Genomic DNA, 17,346 nt, shown 5'->3' on the forward strand with positions numbered 1-17,346 from the left:
ACACATACAAAGTCCTTACCCAGTGGTACCTAACTCCAAAGCAAATGTTTATTAGGGGTATGAGACAGGATGACAAGTGTTGGAGATGTCTGGAGGATGCAGGCACTCTGTCCCACATCCTCTGGTTTTGTCCTAAGATACGGCCATTTTGGGAGGGGGTCTTATCCTCTATCCAGAAGATAACAAAGGTCACTATAGACGTGCCTCCTACCCTTGTGCTCCTGTGGCTCCCAACTCCCTCTTTCTCTCCCTCTAAAAGATGCTTGACCACTCAATTACTCCAGGCCGCGAGAGTGCTCATCCCGCAATACTGGCTGAGCACAGAACCCCCCTCTGTGGAGGCTTGGCTGAAGAAGGTAGATCACATCTGTCGCATGGAGGAGCTTGCGAGCTGGGAGGACAGGAACCACAATAAATATGTTAAGCTTTGGACACCCTGGCTCTTATTTAGAAATGAGGCAGATGAGCCTCCTAGAAGTGATGTCTCGGGAGCTCACCAGTAGGTGCTATATTTAAGCATTTTAGCTGGTATTCTAGAACAAGTCTGAGTCATTGTTAATTACTATCTGTGACTATGTTTAAACTTCACATTGCACTTTATTTACCTGATGTGCTATAATTGAACAAGTGACATGGATGGACTGTTGTTTTCGGTTCTCCCTTTTTCTCCTCCCCCCCCCCCCCGCCCCCATTCCTTACCCTCCTTCCCTGATTCTTCCTCCCCCTTTCCCTCTATTCCTTGTGTTATTATGGTCATTAGGCATGCTACACGATCTATGTATATTTGAAGGGTACATATGTATCTGCTACACTGCACTAGCACAATGTGACTTGGTATATTGTCTGTATCTGAGCATTGGATATCTTTAATGTCCTGGTATTTACACGCAGAATTCTGCCCAGGCCAATATCCATAGTCTGACATGCTGTCATGTATGTTCTAATTGATGCACGCTTTCAACATTTTGTTTATGTCACTGCATGGTGGTGTAGTATGTATCTTATGCTATTTTCTCAATAAAAAGAAAATTTTCAAAGAATATAGCTAATATAATACTGCCTTCTATGTACAAGAATATAACTACTATAATACTGCCCCTATGTACAAGAATATAACTACTATAATACTGCCCTTATGTACAATAATATAACTACTATAATACTGCCCCTATGTACAAGAATATAACTACTATAATACTGCTCCTATGTACAAGAATATAACTGCTATAATACTGCTCCTATGTACAAGAATATAACTACTATAATACTGCTCCTATGTACAAGAATATAACTACTATAATACTGCTCCTATGTACAAGAATATAACTACTATAATACTGCCTCCTATGTACAAGAATATAACTACTATAATACTGCTCCTACGTACAATAATATAACTACTATAATACTGCCCCTATGTACAAGAATATAACTACTATAATACTGCCCCTATGTACAAGAATATAACTACTATAATACTGCTCTTATGTACAAGAATATAACTACTATAATACTGCTCCTATGTACAAGAATATAACTACTATAATACTGCTCCTATGTACAAGAATATAACTACTATAATACTGCTCCTATGTACAAGAATATAACTACTATAATACTGCCTCCTATGTACAAGAATATAACTACTATAATACTGCTCCTATGTACAATAATATAACTACTATAATACTGCCCCTATGTACAAGAATATAACTACTATAATACTGCCCCTATGTACAAGAATATAACTACTATAATACTGCTCCTATGTACAAGAATATAACTACTATAATACTGCTCCTATGTACAAGAATATAACTACTATAATACTGCTCCTATGTACAAGAATATAACTACTATAATACTGCCTCCTATGTACAAGAATATAACTACTATAATACTGCTCCTGTGTACAAGACTATAACTACTATAATACTGCCTCCTATGTACAAGAATATAACTACTATAATACTGCTCCTATGTACAAGAATATAACTACTATTATACTGCTCCTATGTACAAGAATATAACTACTATAATACTGCTCCTATGTACAAGAATATAACTACTATTATACTGCTCCTATGTACAATAATATAACTACTATAATACTGCCTTCTATGTACAAGAATATAACTACTATAATACTGCCTCCTATGTACAAGAGTATAACTATTATAACACTGCCTCCTATGTACAAGAATATAACTACTATAATACTGCTCCTATGTACAAGAATATAACTACTATAATACTGCTCCTATGTACAAGAATATAACTACTATAATACTGCTCCTATGTACAAGAATATACCTACTATAATACTGCTCCTATGTACAAGAATATAAGTACTATAATACTGCTCCTATGTACAAGAATATAACTACTATAATACTGCTCCTATGTACAAGAATATAACTACTATAATACTGCACCTATGTACAAGAATATAACTACTATAATACTGCCTCCTATGTACAAGAATATAACTACTATAATACTGCTCCTATGTACAACACTATAACTACTATAATACTGCCTCCTATGTACAAGAATATAACTACTATAATACTGCTCCTATGTACAAGAATATAACTACTATAATACTGCTCCTATGTACAAGAATATAACTACTATAATACTGCCTCCTATGTACAAGAGTAGTATAGGGCGACACTCCTCGTCAAATCAAAAGTGACAGGTGGACACACACCTTTCCCGCCCACAACCCCTCCCAGTCCCTTCCAAACCACGCCTAAATACCGCCCATTCAATGTCCCTTTTATTCTGTTAGATCTGATATTATGTCAGTAATTTAAATAAGTTTTAATATCTTTAAAAATAAAATTATATTAAGCTTGTATTAACCTCTTACTAAGGCATTATAAATATTGACAACAGCTATTTGATCCGTCTAGGATCCTAAAACTAAAAGACCTTTGATGATGTCACTGCAGGTCCTTAAAAGTTAACTGTTGCATTCCCTTTGTTAGTGGACCTGCGATCTTTGAAATTTACTTTTAATTATATACGGTCGTGTTTCATAAAAATCGAAGGCGCCCGTGATTTAAGCAAAAATATATCAACAGAATATGACGTTATCTAGCTGATCAGTCTATCCAGCATCTATCTATTAGCTAAAGGACCTTTGATGAGTTCCTTTCTCCGTCCATAAACCGCCCAAGCCTCCCACAAACCCACACAGCCCCGCCCAAAGCTGATGGCACCGCAGGTCCTTAAAGGTTAACTGTTGCATTCCCTTTGTTAGTGGACCTGCAATCTTTGAAACTTACTTTAATTATATACGATCGTGTTTAATAAAAAAATCAAAGGCGTCCGTGATTTAAGCCAAACATTTGATCGCCGCATCTAACGCAGATATGTAGCCTTTATAAGTACTAACAATAGCTAATTGTGGCACCCAACTTTCCCGGGTGCTGATAACACATCAAAGACATGTTTGGGCATGTCGTAAGATGTACCGTCAGTAATTCAGATGTCCTAAGACGCTATTTAAGAGCATCAGCCGCGGCACCCAACTTTCCCAGGTGCCGATTCTGTCTTCCCATTTTGTCCTATTTCATAGTCGCATCTATCACAGACATTCAACATAGCTATGTAACGCAGATATGTAGTATTTATAAATATTAACAATAGCTAATTGCGGCACCCAACTTTCCCGGGTGTCGATAACACGTATCTATCTTCTAATACGCCGTCCGTCCAGCAATTTGTACAAACACCTACCAGATTCAGAAGCCAACAATGTTTATACATGTGTTACGGGACAGGGTCACCCTAATGTACGAGCAGCTGCGACAATAGCAAACAGTTGTCAAAACATCCCCGGACATGTTCTAATATCTTTAAGGTTCTATCCTAACTATCTATCTTTCAGCCGTAGTCAATTGGCGGTATGTAAAAGAGCGCTACACGCGCAACAAAAACACAAACATTTTTATAGCCTGTTTTACATCCGCCTATGTCAGACTGGAATTGTACACACTCCTAGACAGATTGCAAAAACGTTGTCTGTATCACGACACAGACTACGCCATATTCGTAAGTAGCGACGGCGAATGGAACCCGCCATTGAGCGATTTTCTCGGCGAACTAACTAGTGAAATTCCCGCCGACACGTACATTTCTGAGTCTCGCTAACACTCGACTTGTTAATTTTGACAGCTTAAAAGACCTTGTGTTGAATTACTCACGCAATCCCGATCCCAAGACGCAGAAAACACTAGGTATAGAGCAAAACGTCATTTTCAGAAATAGAGTTTGGGCATAGAGACAAGACCGTTACGTAAAACGCAAAAGTGCGGCTACACAAAGAGACGGCAGACGACGTACTTTACGTTACCTTTCAGCTATTAAATATGGCCGCGCAATCTCAACACCTGTTTTCTTGTATTTTAGCAGGACCCTCAAATTCCGGAAAGAGTTTTTTTGTAAAACGTTTGTTAATACAAGCGGATGCGCTAATGTCGCGCAAACCTGACGATGTCATTTGGTTTTACGCATGTTGGCAGAAATTGTACGACGAGTTAACCCGTTTGTTTACAAATATTAGGTTTATCGAGGGAATACCGCAAAATTTTACAGATGATGACCTATTCCCGCAGAACAAGGACAACATCTGCATGGAGTTTGTATGTTCTCCCTGTGTTTGCCTGGGTTTCCTCCGGGTTCTCCGGTTTCCTCCCACACTCCAAAGACATCTGATAGGGACCTTAGATTGTGAGCCCCACTGGGGACAGTGTGATGATAATGTCTGTGAAGTGCTGCGGAATATAGTAGGCTTAGTAGCGCTATATAAGTGCATTAAATAAATAAATAAACAAGGTAAATTTGGCGGTTGTTGATTATCTTATGGAGGCGGCTTGCGAAAATCTTTAAATACAAAACGCTTTGACCAAATATGTGCACCACCGAAATTTGAGCATCATGTATCTCGTTCAAAATGTTTTTTGTCATAAAAAAACCCATAAATTTAAACACTAAATACATGGTCCTTTTTAAGAACCCGCGTGATAAATTGCAGATTATTACACTGGCTCGGCAAATCTACCCCGGTAAAACACGTTTCTTTTTAGAAGCTTTTGAAGACGCTACACAGGCGCCTTGCGGCTATTTACTCATAGATTTAAGATCTGACACGCCCCCGAGGAACTACGGCTAAGAACCGGTTTGTTCCCGCCAGATCTTCCGGCGGCTTGTGTGTGCAAAAAGAAGCTCTAAAATGTAATATTTCGCATCTCGACCGCCACTCTTGGTAGCGTGGCCGCGCCTGTAAAGATGTCGAACAGGATCCGGCGTAATTGGGATCTTTTAAAAGCGTTGGTCAAAACAAAACCGACGGCCTGAAAATCAATATTAAGCAGCGCCAGTAGTGATTTGATATCCGCTATTGGCGAGATCGCTCTCAATATCCTTAAAGGAAAGATACCTCGTAGAGAGCGACAAAAAAAATATACTGAAAAGATGGCGCAAGGCTATAAACAAATTAACGTGCGTTCTTGCGATTGACCACAGAGGCGTCCAATGAAAAACAGAGGTGTTAGGCCTGGTTCACACATGAGCGTTTTACAGCGCGTACGAACGCGCTGTAAAACGCCCTACGCCCAAAGAAGTACAGGAGCTTCTTTGTGGCGTATTGTAGCGCGTTCTGTACATCTGTTTTTCATTGGATGCCTCTGTGGTCAATCGCAAGCACACGCGTACGACGCGCGTTTCCTATTTCCAAAAACGCGCTGTAATACGCCCCGAAAACGTCGGACAAAAACGTGCGTATCAAATACGCTCAAGTGCGAACCAGGCCTTTATGTACAGAACACGTGACAATACGCCCCAAAGAACTTACGTACGCTCTGTAAAACGCGCAGGTGAGAACCATGCCCATAGGGAAACATGTTTTTTTTTCGCCTGTTGAGCGTAGGAACGCGCTGTAAAACGTTTAGGTGTGAACCAGGCCTAAAACGCCTCGCAGGTGGGACTTCTTCATGGAACTGAACGTGCCATCAACTGTGATCAGTAATACAAGAACGTGGCGTTATCCTAGAGAACAAGACACATAGATACATTGACAAGTTACAAGATCTGGTGTATAGTTATAATCGCACGTACCACAGAACCATAAGGTGTCGACCTGTTGATGTGACAAAAGAGAACTCTTTAATCATTTGGAAAAATATCTACAGCGATTACGGCGCTATTAAAAAAGTTTAACCGTTATTAAAAATAGTCGACCACGTCAGAATTGTACGCTATAAGGGCTATGAACAAACCTATACGGACGAGAAATTTCCCATTTACGTTGTAAACACTAGGGGCCTCAGACCCCTTTATAAGCTGAAAGACCTGGCCGATGAGATCATTGAAGGATCGTTCTACGTGGATAAAGTCCAAAAAGTACCCCCTTGATAAGCGACGTGTTTACCGGATAGAAAAAATCGTGAAAAAGAAGGTTAGGGGGAAAACACTGTATTTTGTAAAGTGGGTCGTTTACCCCGAAAAGTTGAACTCTTGGGTTCCAGAAAAGCAGTTGGTGAGCGTGCAAACTATGGAAGACAGATAGTTTTTTATTACGCTACCCTGCAATGCCTCCGCCATACTTTACCCCGAAAATACAATCGCCGAGTACACCACTAAATTAGCAAAAGCCGTCCATCTTCGCGGTCCTAAGGGTCCATTCACACGTCCGTTGTTTCTTTGCTGATCTGTTCCGTTTTTTGCGGAACAGATCTGGACCAGATCTGGACCCATTCATTTTCAATGGGTCCTGAAAAAAAATCTGACATTGTGCTGTCCGATTTTTTTCAGGACCCATTGAAAATGAATGGGTCCAGATCTGGTCCAGATCTGGTCCAGATCTGTTCAGCAAAAAACGGAACAGATCAGGAAAGAAACAACGTGTGAATGGACCCTTATGAAGCAGAGTCAGTACAGATTCAGTACCCTCATACGTGGAAAACCTTTGGGACCAGCGATGATGTATTCTACGTCGCCCTGCGCGATGACCCTGTCAGAGAGTTTTTTGTTAAATCGGGTCATCACCCTAATATGAACGAGCTGATCAAAGCCATTAATAACAAACTTGATTCTATAAAAATACCGCCTGATCAATTGCGTCTAAGATACGACGAGATTGACAGAACCGTTTATGTAACGAAATCGACCTTATACAAGTTCATGCCTGGTGAAAAGTTAGGCAGTATATTGTGGCTTCACGGGTACTCGCGCGATCACTCGAGCAAGAATGTAGACGCGGAGCACATCGTTACGTGCTACAACAAATCTGGATTGCCTGTTTTAGAACATTTCGTGGATGTTTTAGCCGGTGATGATTATTTAGTTTTAGGAAAAGAGAACGATTTATTACCTATAAAGTGAAAAATTAACCCCAATATTAAAGTCGGATTTTATAAAATGTTTGTTGGCGATAGTTACCTACAGCTTTTAAGAACTGTGGAGCTAAGCGGCAAAAATGGCGAAATAGTCACGCAAAAGTATAACAAGCCGGACTATATACCTCTCTGCAAACAACACTTTGATACCATTACAAAATCGATACTCGCAGATCAAGCTAAACACGTTAAATTCAAAAACTATCGTGCGATTACACTTTAGACCTCGCGCTATGACGGCGCATTAAAATGTTGTCCCAGAGAGTGTACGGCGACCCGGATGCGTATACACATTATTACACAGCGCAAGCCAGTCATGGTTTGGGCGGCTTTCACGGCGCAGAATTCATGCACGGTTCTGGTCTCGCCGGGTTATTTTGTGGGTTGTTCCGGCGAGTCACTACCCTATTCAAGAAAGGTGTGAAACCGCACGTAAAAACGGCATCGACCGCCGTTATGGATCGAATAAATAGACCTACGCAGGGGCAGGAAGGCTCTGGCATCGTGCAAATTCGGAGAGAAATGCTGAAAAGAAAACGCGGTTGTGACGGCGGTGTCCTACCCCCTTTCATGAATAAAGTAGAGCCGACTAAGAGACGTTGCTGCCAGAAAACAAGAAGCCCTTCACCGAGCGACATCTTCTAATTAGCAGCTATGGCTTTTGTACACAACTCATCCGCCGAGTACGCAAAATCAGAGTTGGATATCTTTCAAATACCGCCCACGCAAACAAGTATTGAAAAATCGATTTATATAGAGGTACAACCGATAGCGGCCATTGCCGACAACGCGCCTTTGGAGTTCTTCATCTCGGGCAGCGGTGAATATTATTACGACCTAAATAACACTCTGTTACACGTCGTTTGCAGAATGGTTAGTCCCGATAACACACCGTTACCCTACGGATCCCGCGTCGCCCATAATAACTACCCTATTGCTAGTCTTTTTAATCAATTGGACATAATGCTCGGCGAAACCTTTATACGTATAGAGCGCATATAGACCCCCTAATAAATTATAATTCACAAACATTAGCGGCCCAATTTACAGCCGGCTTATTCTATAAAGATACCGCGGGGCATCATGATGACCGGGCTCTCGACGGCCGTAATGTTGGTTTCACCAAGAGAGCTCAGTATACGACTCGCTCTAGAAGTGTGGAATTAATGGGCCCCATTTACGCCGATATATTTAATCAGCCAAAGTTAGAGCTAAAGATAAAGTTGACCAGAAACAAGGACACCTTCTGTCTTATGTCTGCCGAGGTGACCCATTTTAAAGTCCAAATACAGCGCATGTCACTGTTTGTCAAAAGAGTTCAAGTATCACCCGCTGTGAGAATCGGGCACAGTCGCGCTCTGTTAACCGCTAACGCAAAGTACTCGGTTTGTGGACAACAAATCATTTTCCGGAAACTACCAAAGAAATCCTTTGTGCTTCAATCACTATAATGTGAATTATGCCGCCTTATATTTGGATGGACAGCAGATACCCGCAAAACCGTTTCAGCCTAATTTTCAAGACGATTCGGCTGTTCGAGAATATATGTCGCTCGGGGAGGCACAAGGCTGACAACGCTTTATCCGTGGATCAGTCAGAATTTTTGAATGGTTACACTTTATTCGCTTTTGATTTATCGCCGGATCAAGAACCTGGCGGACATTTCTCTCTAGTAAAAACTGGAAATCTCAGAGCTGAAATTAGATTTGCTGAGCCGGTGCTAAACACTATTAGGGTCCATTCGCACGTCCGCAATTTTTTTATGGATCCGTTCCGGATTTTGCGGACCCATTAATTTTCAATGGGGCCAGAAAGGATGCTATGTGCTGTCCGCATCCGCATTTCCGGATCCGAAATGCCATTCCCCCAAAAAATAGAACATGTCCTATTCTTGTCCGCAACTGCGGACAAGAAAGGGCATTTTCTATTATAGTACCGGCGATGTGCGGTCCGCGAAATGCGGAACGCACATTGCCGGTGTCCGTGTTTTGCGGATCCGCAATTTGCAGACTACAAAACACCTACGGACGTGTGAATGGACCCTTAATATGATTGTGTATTCTGTTCATGAAAATATTATTGAAATAAACAATAAAAGGGAGCTTTTATATGATTTTCAAAAAAAATTAATAATTATGAAATGACCTGCAGTATCAAAGCCGACTTTCACGCCCGCAGCATATTTCAAGGTGTATTTACGTGCGATCATCGACCGTCCGGCGGCCTATATTGTAAATACGGACAATTCGTATCAGCGGGAAAGCACTGGATTTTAATTCTATTATACCCGAATTACGTACTATTTTTTTTTATAGTTAGGGATTATCGCCCGCGAATTAAATATTTCCTGGTTAATTTATGAAATTTTTATCAAAAAATTCTAAGATTATAGAGTATCAAAATAGACAAATACAGGACGCCGCTTGTTCGGTCTGCGGGAATTACTGCATCTATATCTTACGTTGTATTGATAAAGGAATGTCTTTTGAAAATGTATAAAAAATATTTACGAGCGATTTTAGAATAAATGACCGTGTTGTGCGCTCCTTTGTAACACAGCGCATGAAACAATTATGTATACGTTGCTGTAATTACACACAAACGTGACTACCCTACTGCGTTGCTGAAAAATGTACCGTGATGCATCGTAAATAAAGACATTTTGTTTAAATCACGGACGCCTTCGATTTTTATTAAACACGATCGTATATATAATTAAAGCAAGTTTCAAAGGTCGCAGGACCATTAACAAAGGGAATGCAACAGTTAACCTTTAAGGACTTGCGGTTGTCACGAATATGGGGGAGAGGAGGGACACCAGAAAGACAACAGAAGGGAGAGGACAAACAACTAGGACTCAACGCTAGGGAGAAGGGAAAGGTCACCTCCTAGGAAACCCCTAGAACTGGCCCTGACTCCTGTCAGTATGTATAGACCCCGAAGGTGGGAAAATATATATGCCGGAACCTAAACACCCTAGGAGCCCTGATATGCCCTAGAGGAAGCGAAAGAGAAAGAGACTTCCCAGGTGAATGAACCAGCGTCTCCCTGGGGCCTAGTTAAGACAAGCACAAAGGAACAACCAAATACAAATGCGACACTTAACTTCAGTAGTGATGGATGAGCAGGAACACCAGAGATGACCTCACACCAGCTCTGAGACACCCCAAAGAAGCTATCTACCGCATAGTCAGAAGGGTGGGTCAGAACATAAAGGGTAGAAGTGATGACCACTGAGCAACAGCTGAGACAAGGTAAGTGGTCATTAACCCTATTAATACTGAAACAAGAGAAATCAAGCAGGCTGTTAGATTCTCTAACGCTCAACCAATCTCATGAGATTAGTCACCTGAGGGACCGTGACAGCGGGGCCACCAGCTTTGGGCGGGGCTGTGTGGGTTTGTGGGAGGCTTGGGCGGTTTATGGGTGGGGAAAGGGACTCATCAAAGGTCCTTTAGCTAATAGATAGATAGATTAGCTAGATAACTTCATATTCTGTTGATATATTTTTCCTTAAATCACGGACTCCTTCGATTTTTATTAAACACGACCGTATATAGTTAAATGTAAAAAGATCGCAGGTCCACTAACAAGGAGAATGCAACAGTTAACTTTTAAGGACCTGCGGTGACATCATCAAAGGTCTTTTACTTTTAGGATCCTAGACAGATCAAATATTTATAATGCCTTAGTAAAAGGTTAATACAAGTTTAATATAATTTTATTTTTAAAGATATTAAAACTTAATTAAATATACTGTAGTAATATCAGATCTAACAGAATAAAATGGGCGTTGAATGGGCGATATTTAGGCGTGGTTTGGGAGGGGTTGTGGGCGGAGTTATGGGTGGGGAAAATGGCATGTCACTTTTGATTTGAGTGGCGCCCTATACTAATTACAAGAATATAACTACTATAATACTGCCCCTATGTATAAGAATATAACTACTATAATACTGCTCCTATGTATAAGAATATAACTACTATAATACTGCTCCTATTTACAAGAATATAACTTCTATAATACTGCCTGCTATATACAAGAATATAACTACTATAATACTGCTCCTATATACAAGAACATAACTACTATAATACTGCCTCCTATGTACAAGAATATAACTACTATAATACTGCTCCTATATACAAGAATATAACTACTATAATACTGCCCCTATGTACAAGAATATAACTACTATAATACTGCCCCTATGTACAAGAATATAACTACTATAATACTGCATCCTATGTACAAGAATATAACTACTATAATACTGCTCCTATGTACAAGAATATAACTACTATAATACTGCCCCTATGTACAAGAATATAACTGCTATAATACTGCTCCTATGTACAAGAATATAACTACTATAATACTGCATCCTATGTACAAGAATATAACTACTATAATACTGCCCCTATGTACAAGAATATAACTGCTATAATACTGCTCCTATGTACAAGAATATTACTACTATAATACTGCCTCCTATGTACAAGAATATAACTACTATAATACTGCCCCCTATGTACAAGAATAAAACTACTATAATACTGCATCCTATGTACAAGAATATAACTACTATAATACTGCCTGCTATATACAAGAATATAGCTACTATAATACTGCTCCTATGTACAAGAATATAACTACTATAATACTGCTCCTGTATACAAGAATATAACTACTATAATACTGCCTCCTATGTACAAGAATATATCTACTATAATACTGCTCCTATGTAAAAGAATATAACTACTATGATACTGCTCCTGTATACAAGAATATAACTACTATAATACTGCTCCTGTATACAAGAATATAACTACTATAATACTGCTCCTATGTACAAGAATATAACTACTATAATACTGCTCCTGTGTACAACAATATAACTACTATAATACTGCTCCTGTGTACAAGAATATAACTACTATAATACTGCCTCCTATGTACAAGAATATAACTACTATAATACTGCTCCTATGTACAAGAATATAACTACTATAATACTGCTCCTGTATACAAGAATATAACTACTATAATACTGCTCCTGTATGCAAGAATATAACTACTATAATACTGCTCCTATGTACAAGAACATAACTACTATAATACTGCCTCCTATGTACAAGAATATAACTACTATAATACTGCTCCTATGTACAAGAATATAACTACTATAATACTGCTCCTGTGTACAAGAATATAACTACTATAATACTGCCTCCTATGTACAAGAATATAACTACTATAATACTGCCTCTATGTACAAGAATATAACTACTATAATACTGCCTCCTATGTACAAGAATATAACTACTATAATACTGCTCCTATGTACAAGATTATAACTACTATAATACTGCCTCCTATGTACAAGAATATAACTACTATAATACTGCTCCTATGTACAAGAACATAACTACTATAATACTGCTCCTATGTACAAGAATATAACTACTATAATACTGCTCCTATGTACAAGAATATAACTACTATAATACTGCTCCTATGTACAAGAATATAACTACTATAATACTGCCTCCTATGTACAAGAATATAACTACTATAATACTGCCCCTATGTACAAGAATATAACTACAATAATACTGCTCCTATGTACAAGAATATAACTACTATAATACTGCCCCTATGTACAAGAATATTACTACTATAATACTGCTCCTATGTACAAGAATATAACTACTATAATACTGCCACCTACAGTTGCAAGAAAACGTATGTGAACCCTTTGGAATGATATGGATTTCTGCACAAATGGGTCATAAAATGTGATCCGATCTTCATCTAAGTCACAACAATAGACAATCACAGTCTGCTTAAACTAATAACACACAAAGAATTAGATGTTACCATGTTATTATTGAACACACCATGTAAACATTCACAGTGCAGGTGGAAAAAGTATGTGAACCCTTAGACTAATGACATCTCCAAGAGCTAATTGGAGTGAGGTGTCAGCCAACTGGAGTCCAATCAATGAGATGAGATTGGAGGTGTTGGTTACAGCTGCCCTGCCCTATAAAAAACACACACCAGTTCTGGGTTTGCTTTTCACAAGAAGCATTGCCTGATGTGAATGATGCCTCACACAAAAGAGCTCTCAGAAGACCTACGATTAAGAATTATTGACTTGCATAAAGCTGGAAAGGGTTATAAAAGTATCTCCAAAAGCCTTGCTGTTCATCAGTCCACGGTAAGACAAATTGTCTATAAATGGAGATTATGTACAATAGAACTACTGTAATACTGCATCTTATGTACAATATAACTACTGTAATACTGCTACTATGAACAAGAATACTATACTACCATATAGTACCTTCTATGCAGAAGAATGGTGCCACTAGATGTGGACAGTGCACTCCAGTGTGAGTGACACGGTATCTACATACGGTGTTACATTAGTGACTGCACTGTTTGGCAGCTGATGTGGCTGTGATAGCGCTAGCATATTGAAGAATAAATGAGCCCCAGTTCCCTATTCTCCCACTCACCTTTCTGGGGCAGTTTTTGGCTTTGGGATTATGTCTTCGCTCAGGCTGATGGCGGTCACTCTGGCAGGCACAATGTACTGTCTGTTCAGCAAGCGTTTGGTAGCGGAGTTCTCTGTAAAAGGGATACACAGGATTTTACACAATGCTGTCCATGCTTTTTATGGACATATATGTAGACAGGTGGTGGGGCGGCATTACATTCATGTGTAACAAACAGGTGAAGTATAATCAAGGCAGCAATAACCAGAAAGCGCAGTGCTGCATACAGCCTAACATGTAAAAATACCGTAACTTGTACCCAAAACCTAGAATCGGCTATATATTTACTAAAAAGGAAAGTGACCGTAGCCATTTTTCTTAAAGATATTGATCATTTGCCATTTTTGTGACAACTGGAAGCGCAGTCCCCTTGGGCGCCACCACTGAATTAGCATCTCAGCAACTTCACACTTTCTGGGATTCAAAGCCAACAACCAACATGACTGAACTTCCTGTTGTCTATTTTATAAATGGCTGCTACAAGAAAGCAGAAAAAAAGCCAATAAAAAGTCAACATTCTCCAAAACATTGGCAGTCAGCTGACTTACGGATACTGATATATGGCAATTTTTTTTTTAAATCTCAGCACTTCTAGACTACATAATGGTGGTTGAGCATTTTGTCTGTCTGACTAACAGAGTAGCTGCAACGCAGAGCCCAAAAATACAAAATTAAGTTTTTGACCCTGAAGAACCTTGTTGTATCCATATTCCCGGCTTAATTACCAGGGTCCCCACCAAACAAAACCTCATATCTCAGCTGTATGTCGAGCAGAAACCTGTATGCAAAGAGGTAGCTTCTGAGTAATGAGAGCCATCTTGCTAGCGCCACCTTCTGGAAGTGGCTGCCTAAGAGTCACAATCCGACTTTTTAACAAACCTTCGGACACAACAAGCCAGATATCCATCCGTAGACAGCCGTTTCCAGATGGTTCTCTTTCTCAGGAGATACTTCTTTGCATCTTCTAGCCAGTACCCCACCTAAGCTTCAGCTCAAATCTGAAAATGAAAACCTCAGTAACCAACAGGAATTCTTTACGATCTGTTCAAAGACCGTCAGCCATAACACCAGTGTGAATGGGGGGGCCTAATGATTATTTTCATCCTTCATATAATAGTCACGTCTGATAGGGACAGATGATGACGTCTGAATCTGAAACAAGATCGTGTCTAGTCCAATGCTGATATCTGATTATGACAGATGACAGGATCTCCACCTGACTAGACGAGTCATGCTGTGACTCCTCTCCTACCTCTTCTGCTGGAGAACGGCTCCTCTTTGTCGGTCTCTTCTTCTCTGTCTGGTTGCTGGTCGCACTTTGGCTCCTCCACGCTCCCCACCTCTCCATTTTCCTCCGGGATGGTCTCCATACCTGTGGATTTTTCTGTTCCTTTCATGTCGATTCTAATGTAAATCAGCATGAGTCAGGTAACAAGAAATGACAAATGAGGCTGCAACTGACAAATCTGTCCCAACGTTCCTGGCTTGTAAAGAATCAACTTTTTGTCATAGCCCCTTGACCAGAGTCTTAAGGTGGGTCCTAAATGACCAGACACATTTAAGTGACTTTGCCATTGTGTGATTATGGCCTTAACTTTTTAATCTGCTGGGCCACCCAAAACTGAGTACCTGCACTGCCCAGTTAGGGGTAGTCTCTTCATGAGAACCCTATACTTTTCCGTATGCTTTGCTAGAGTATATAGACACCATTGAGGTGGGTATCCAGTTCAGGTCCACACCCATGAGACAGAACAAAGAGCTGCAAAGGCATCTAAGCTAGAGCCAACCTGTTCATGTTTCTGGTCAACTAGTTATTTTAATGGTGGCATCTAATACTACATTGTCCCTGCAGCAGCCAGGTCATAGCCAGCCACTGCTTCAGATGCCTGACCTTCAGCTGAGGAAGCTCATGAAGACAACCCCTCTAAATTATGTAAAACTATCCACAAAAATTAGAAGAAAGGAAATGTATGGACACCCTTGGTTCCTTTATCAAGTCAAGAAAAATGCTCAGCAGATGACTAGACTAAAGTGTCATATTAGTATGGACCCGACTCAACAGACAACTGAAGGTGTTGAAGACTTGCAAAGGTAAATAATTGGAATCTATGACCAATCCACTTGGTATCACGGTGACCAGGCTGAAGAATCCTCTTACTCTGGACATATTATAAGAAGAAAGAAAGAAAACTTTTGGAAGAGGAGAATGACCAGCAAGCAGATGGATGGAGATAACAAATCATGAACACACCATAGAGAAGCCTGATGGCCCAGACAGAAGACGACAAGTCTCAGAAGGCAGTCGTAATATATTACCTAGGGAACAGAAGAGCACTGCAAGATCGAGGGCGCAGCATCTGGTCTTCCCCTGAAGACATGACAGAATCAGCTGTCCCCGGCCTCTAAAAGAAGCACATGCTGACATTCAATGGGATCTCATGGATACAGATTATTTGAGGATCATTTTGTTTTTGTTGGAAAGCCTTGTGATCTGACACACTCCTCTCTCATTTCCCTAGAGTGTGTCGTTGGTCTCCTGAGTTTGGAGAAGGTTCTTCTTTTGTGGTCTGTCTATAGATGACCTGTTGACTTTCTGCATAAGTTTGACCCTATATGATTCTTCTATATCATCAATCTTCGCCTTTCGCTTTCTAAAACTTAACATGGATAAAACAGAACTTATCATCTTTCCCCATCTTGCTCAACCCCCCTCCAACAGACCTATCTATCACAATCATTGGCTGCACACTATCCCCGGTCAACCAAGTCCGCTGCCTTGGAGTGACCTTGGATTCTGCCCTTTCCTTCCGACCGCACATCCAAGCCCTTTCCACCACCTGCCGCTTCCAACTCAAAAACATCTCCCGTATCCGCGCTTTCTTCAACTTTGAATCTGCAAAAATGCTTGTACATGCCCTCATCATCTCCCGCCTGGACTACTGCAACATTCTCCTCTGTGGCCTCCCATCTAGCACTCTCGCACCCCTCCAATCTATCCTCAACTCTGCTGCCCAACTAATCCACCTCTCACCTTATTACTCCTCTGCCTCTCCCCTCTGCCAATCCCTTCACTGGCTCCCCATTGCCCAGCGAATTCACTTCGAAGTACTAACAAATACATATAAGGCCGTCCATAACCTGTCCCCTCCCTACATCTCTGAGCTACTTTCCCGATACATCCCCACACGCAATCTCCGATCCTCACAAGACCTCCTTCTCTCCTCTCCTCTTATTGCCTCTTCCCACAATCGACTCCAAGATTTCTCCCGTGCATCCCCCATACTCTGGAACTCGCTACCCCAACATATCAGACTCTCACCTACAGTGGAATCCTTCAAAAGAAACCTGAAAACCCACCTCTTCAGACAAGCCTACA

The 17,346-nt window shown here is 40.4% G+C and overlaps 1 protein-coding gene across 1 annotated transcript in view; it reads right to left on the reverse strand.

Annotated features, from left to right (window-relative positions):
* Window positions 1-17,346, reverse strand: part of CCDC81 (coiled-coil domain containing 81) — an 88,637-nt gene that overhangs the window by 50,432 nt on the left and 20,859 nt on the right. Inside the window, exons 6-8 of the mRNA XM_044287098.1 lie at window positions 16,287-16,372; window positions 15,223-15,374; window positions 13,932-14,043 (exon numbers count right to left, since the gene is read on the reverse strand). Of these exons, the coding sequence (XP_044143033.1) occupies window positions 13,932-14,043; window positions 15,223-15,374; window positions 16,287-16,372 (350 nt within the window). The remainder of the gene's footprint in view (window positions 1-13,931; window positions 14,044-15,222; window positions 15,375-16,286; window positions 16,373-17,346) is intronic.

This window comes from Bufo gargarizans, chromosome 3, assembly GCF_014858855.1.
Source record: "Bufo gargarizans isolate SCDJY-AF-19 chromosome 3, ASM1485885v1, whole genome shotgun sequence".
NCBI lineage: Eukaryota > Metazoa > Chordata > Amphibia > Anura > Bufonidae > Bufo > Bufo gargarizans.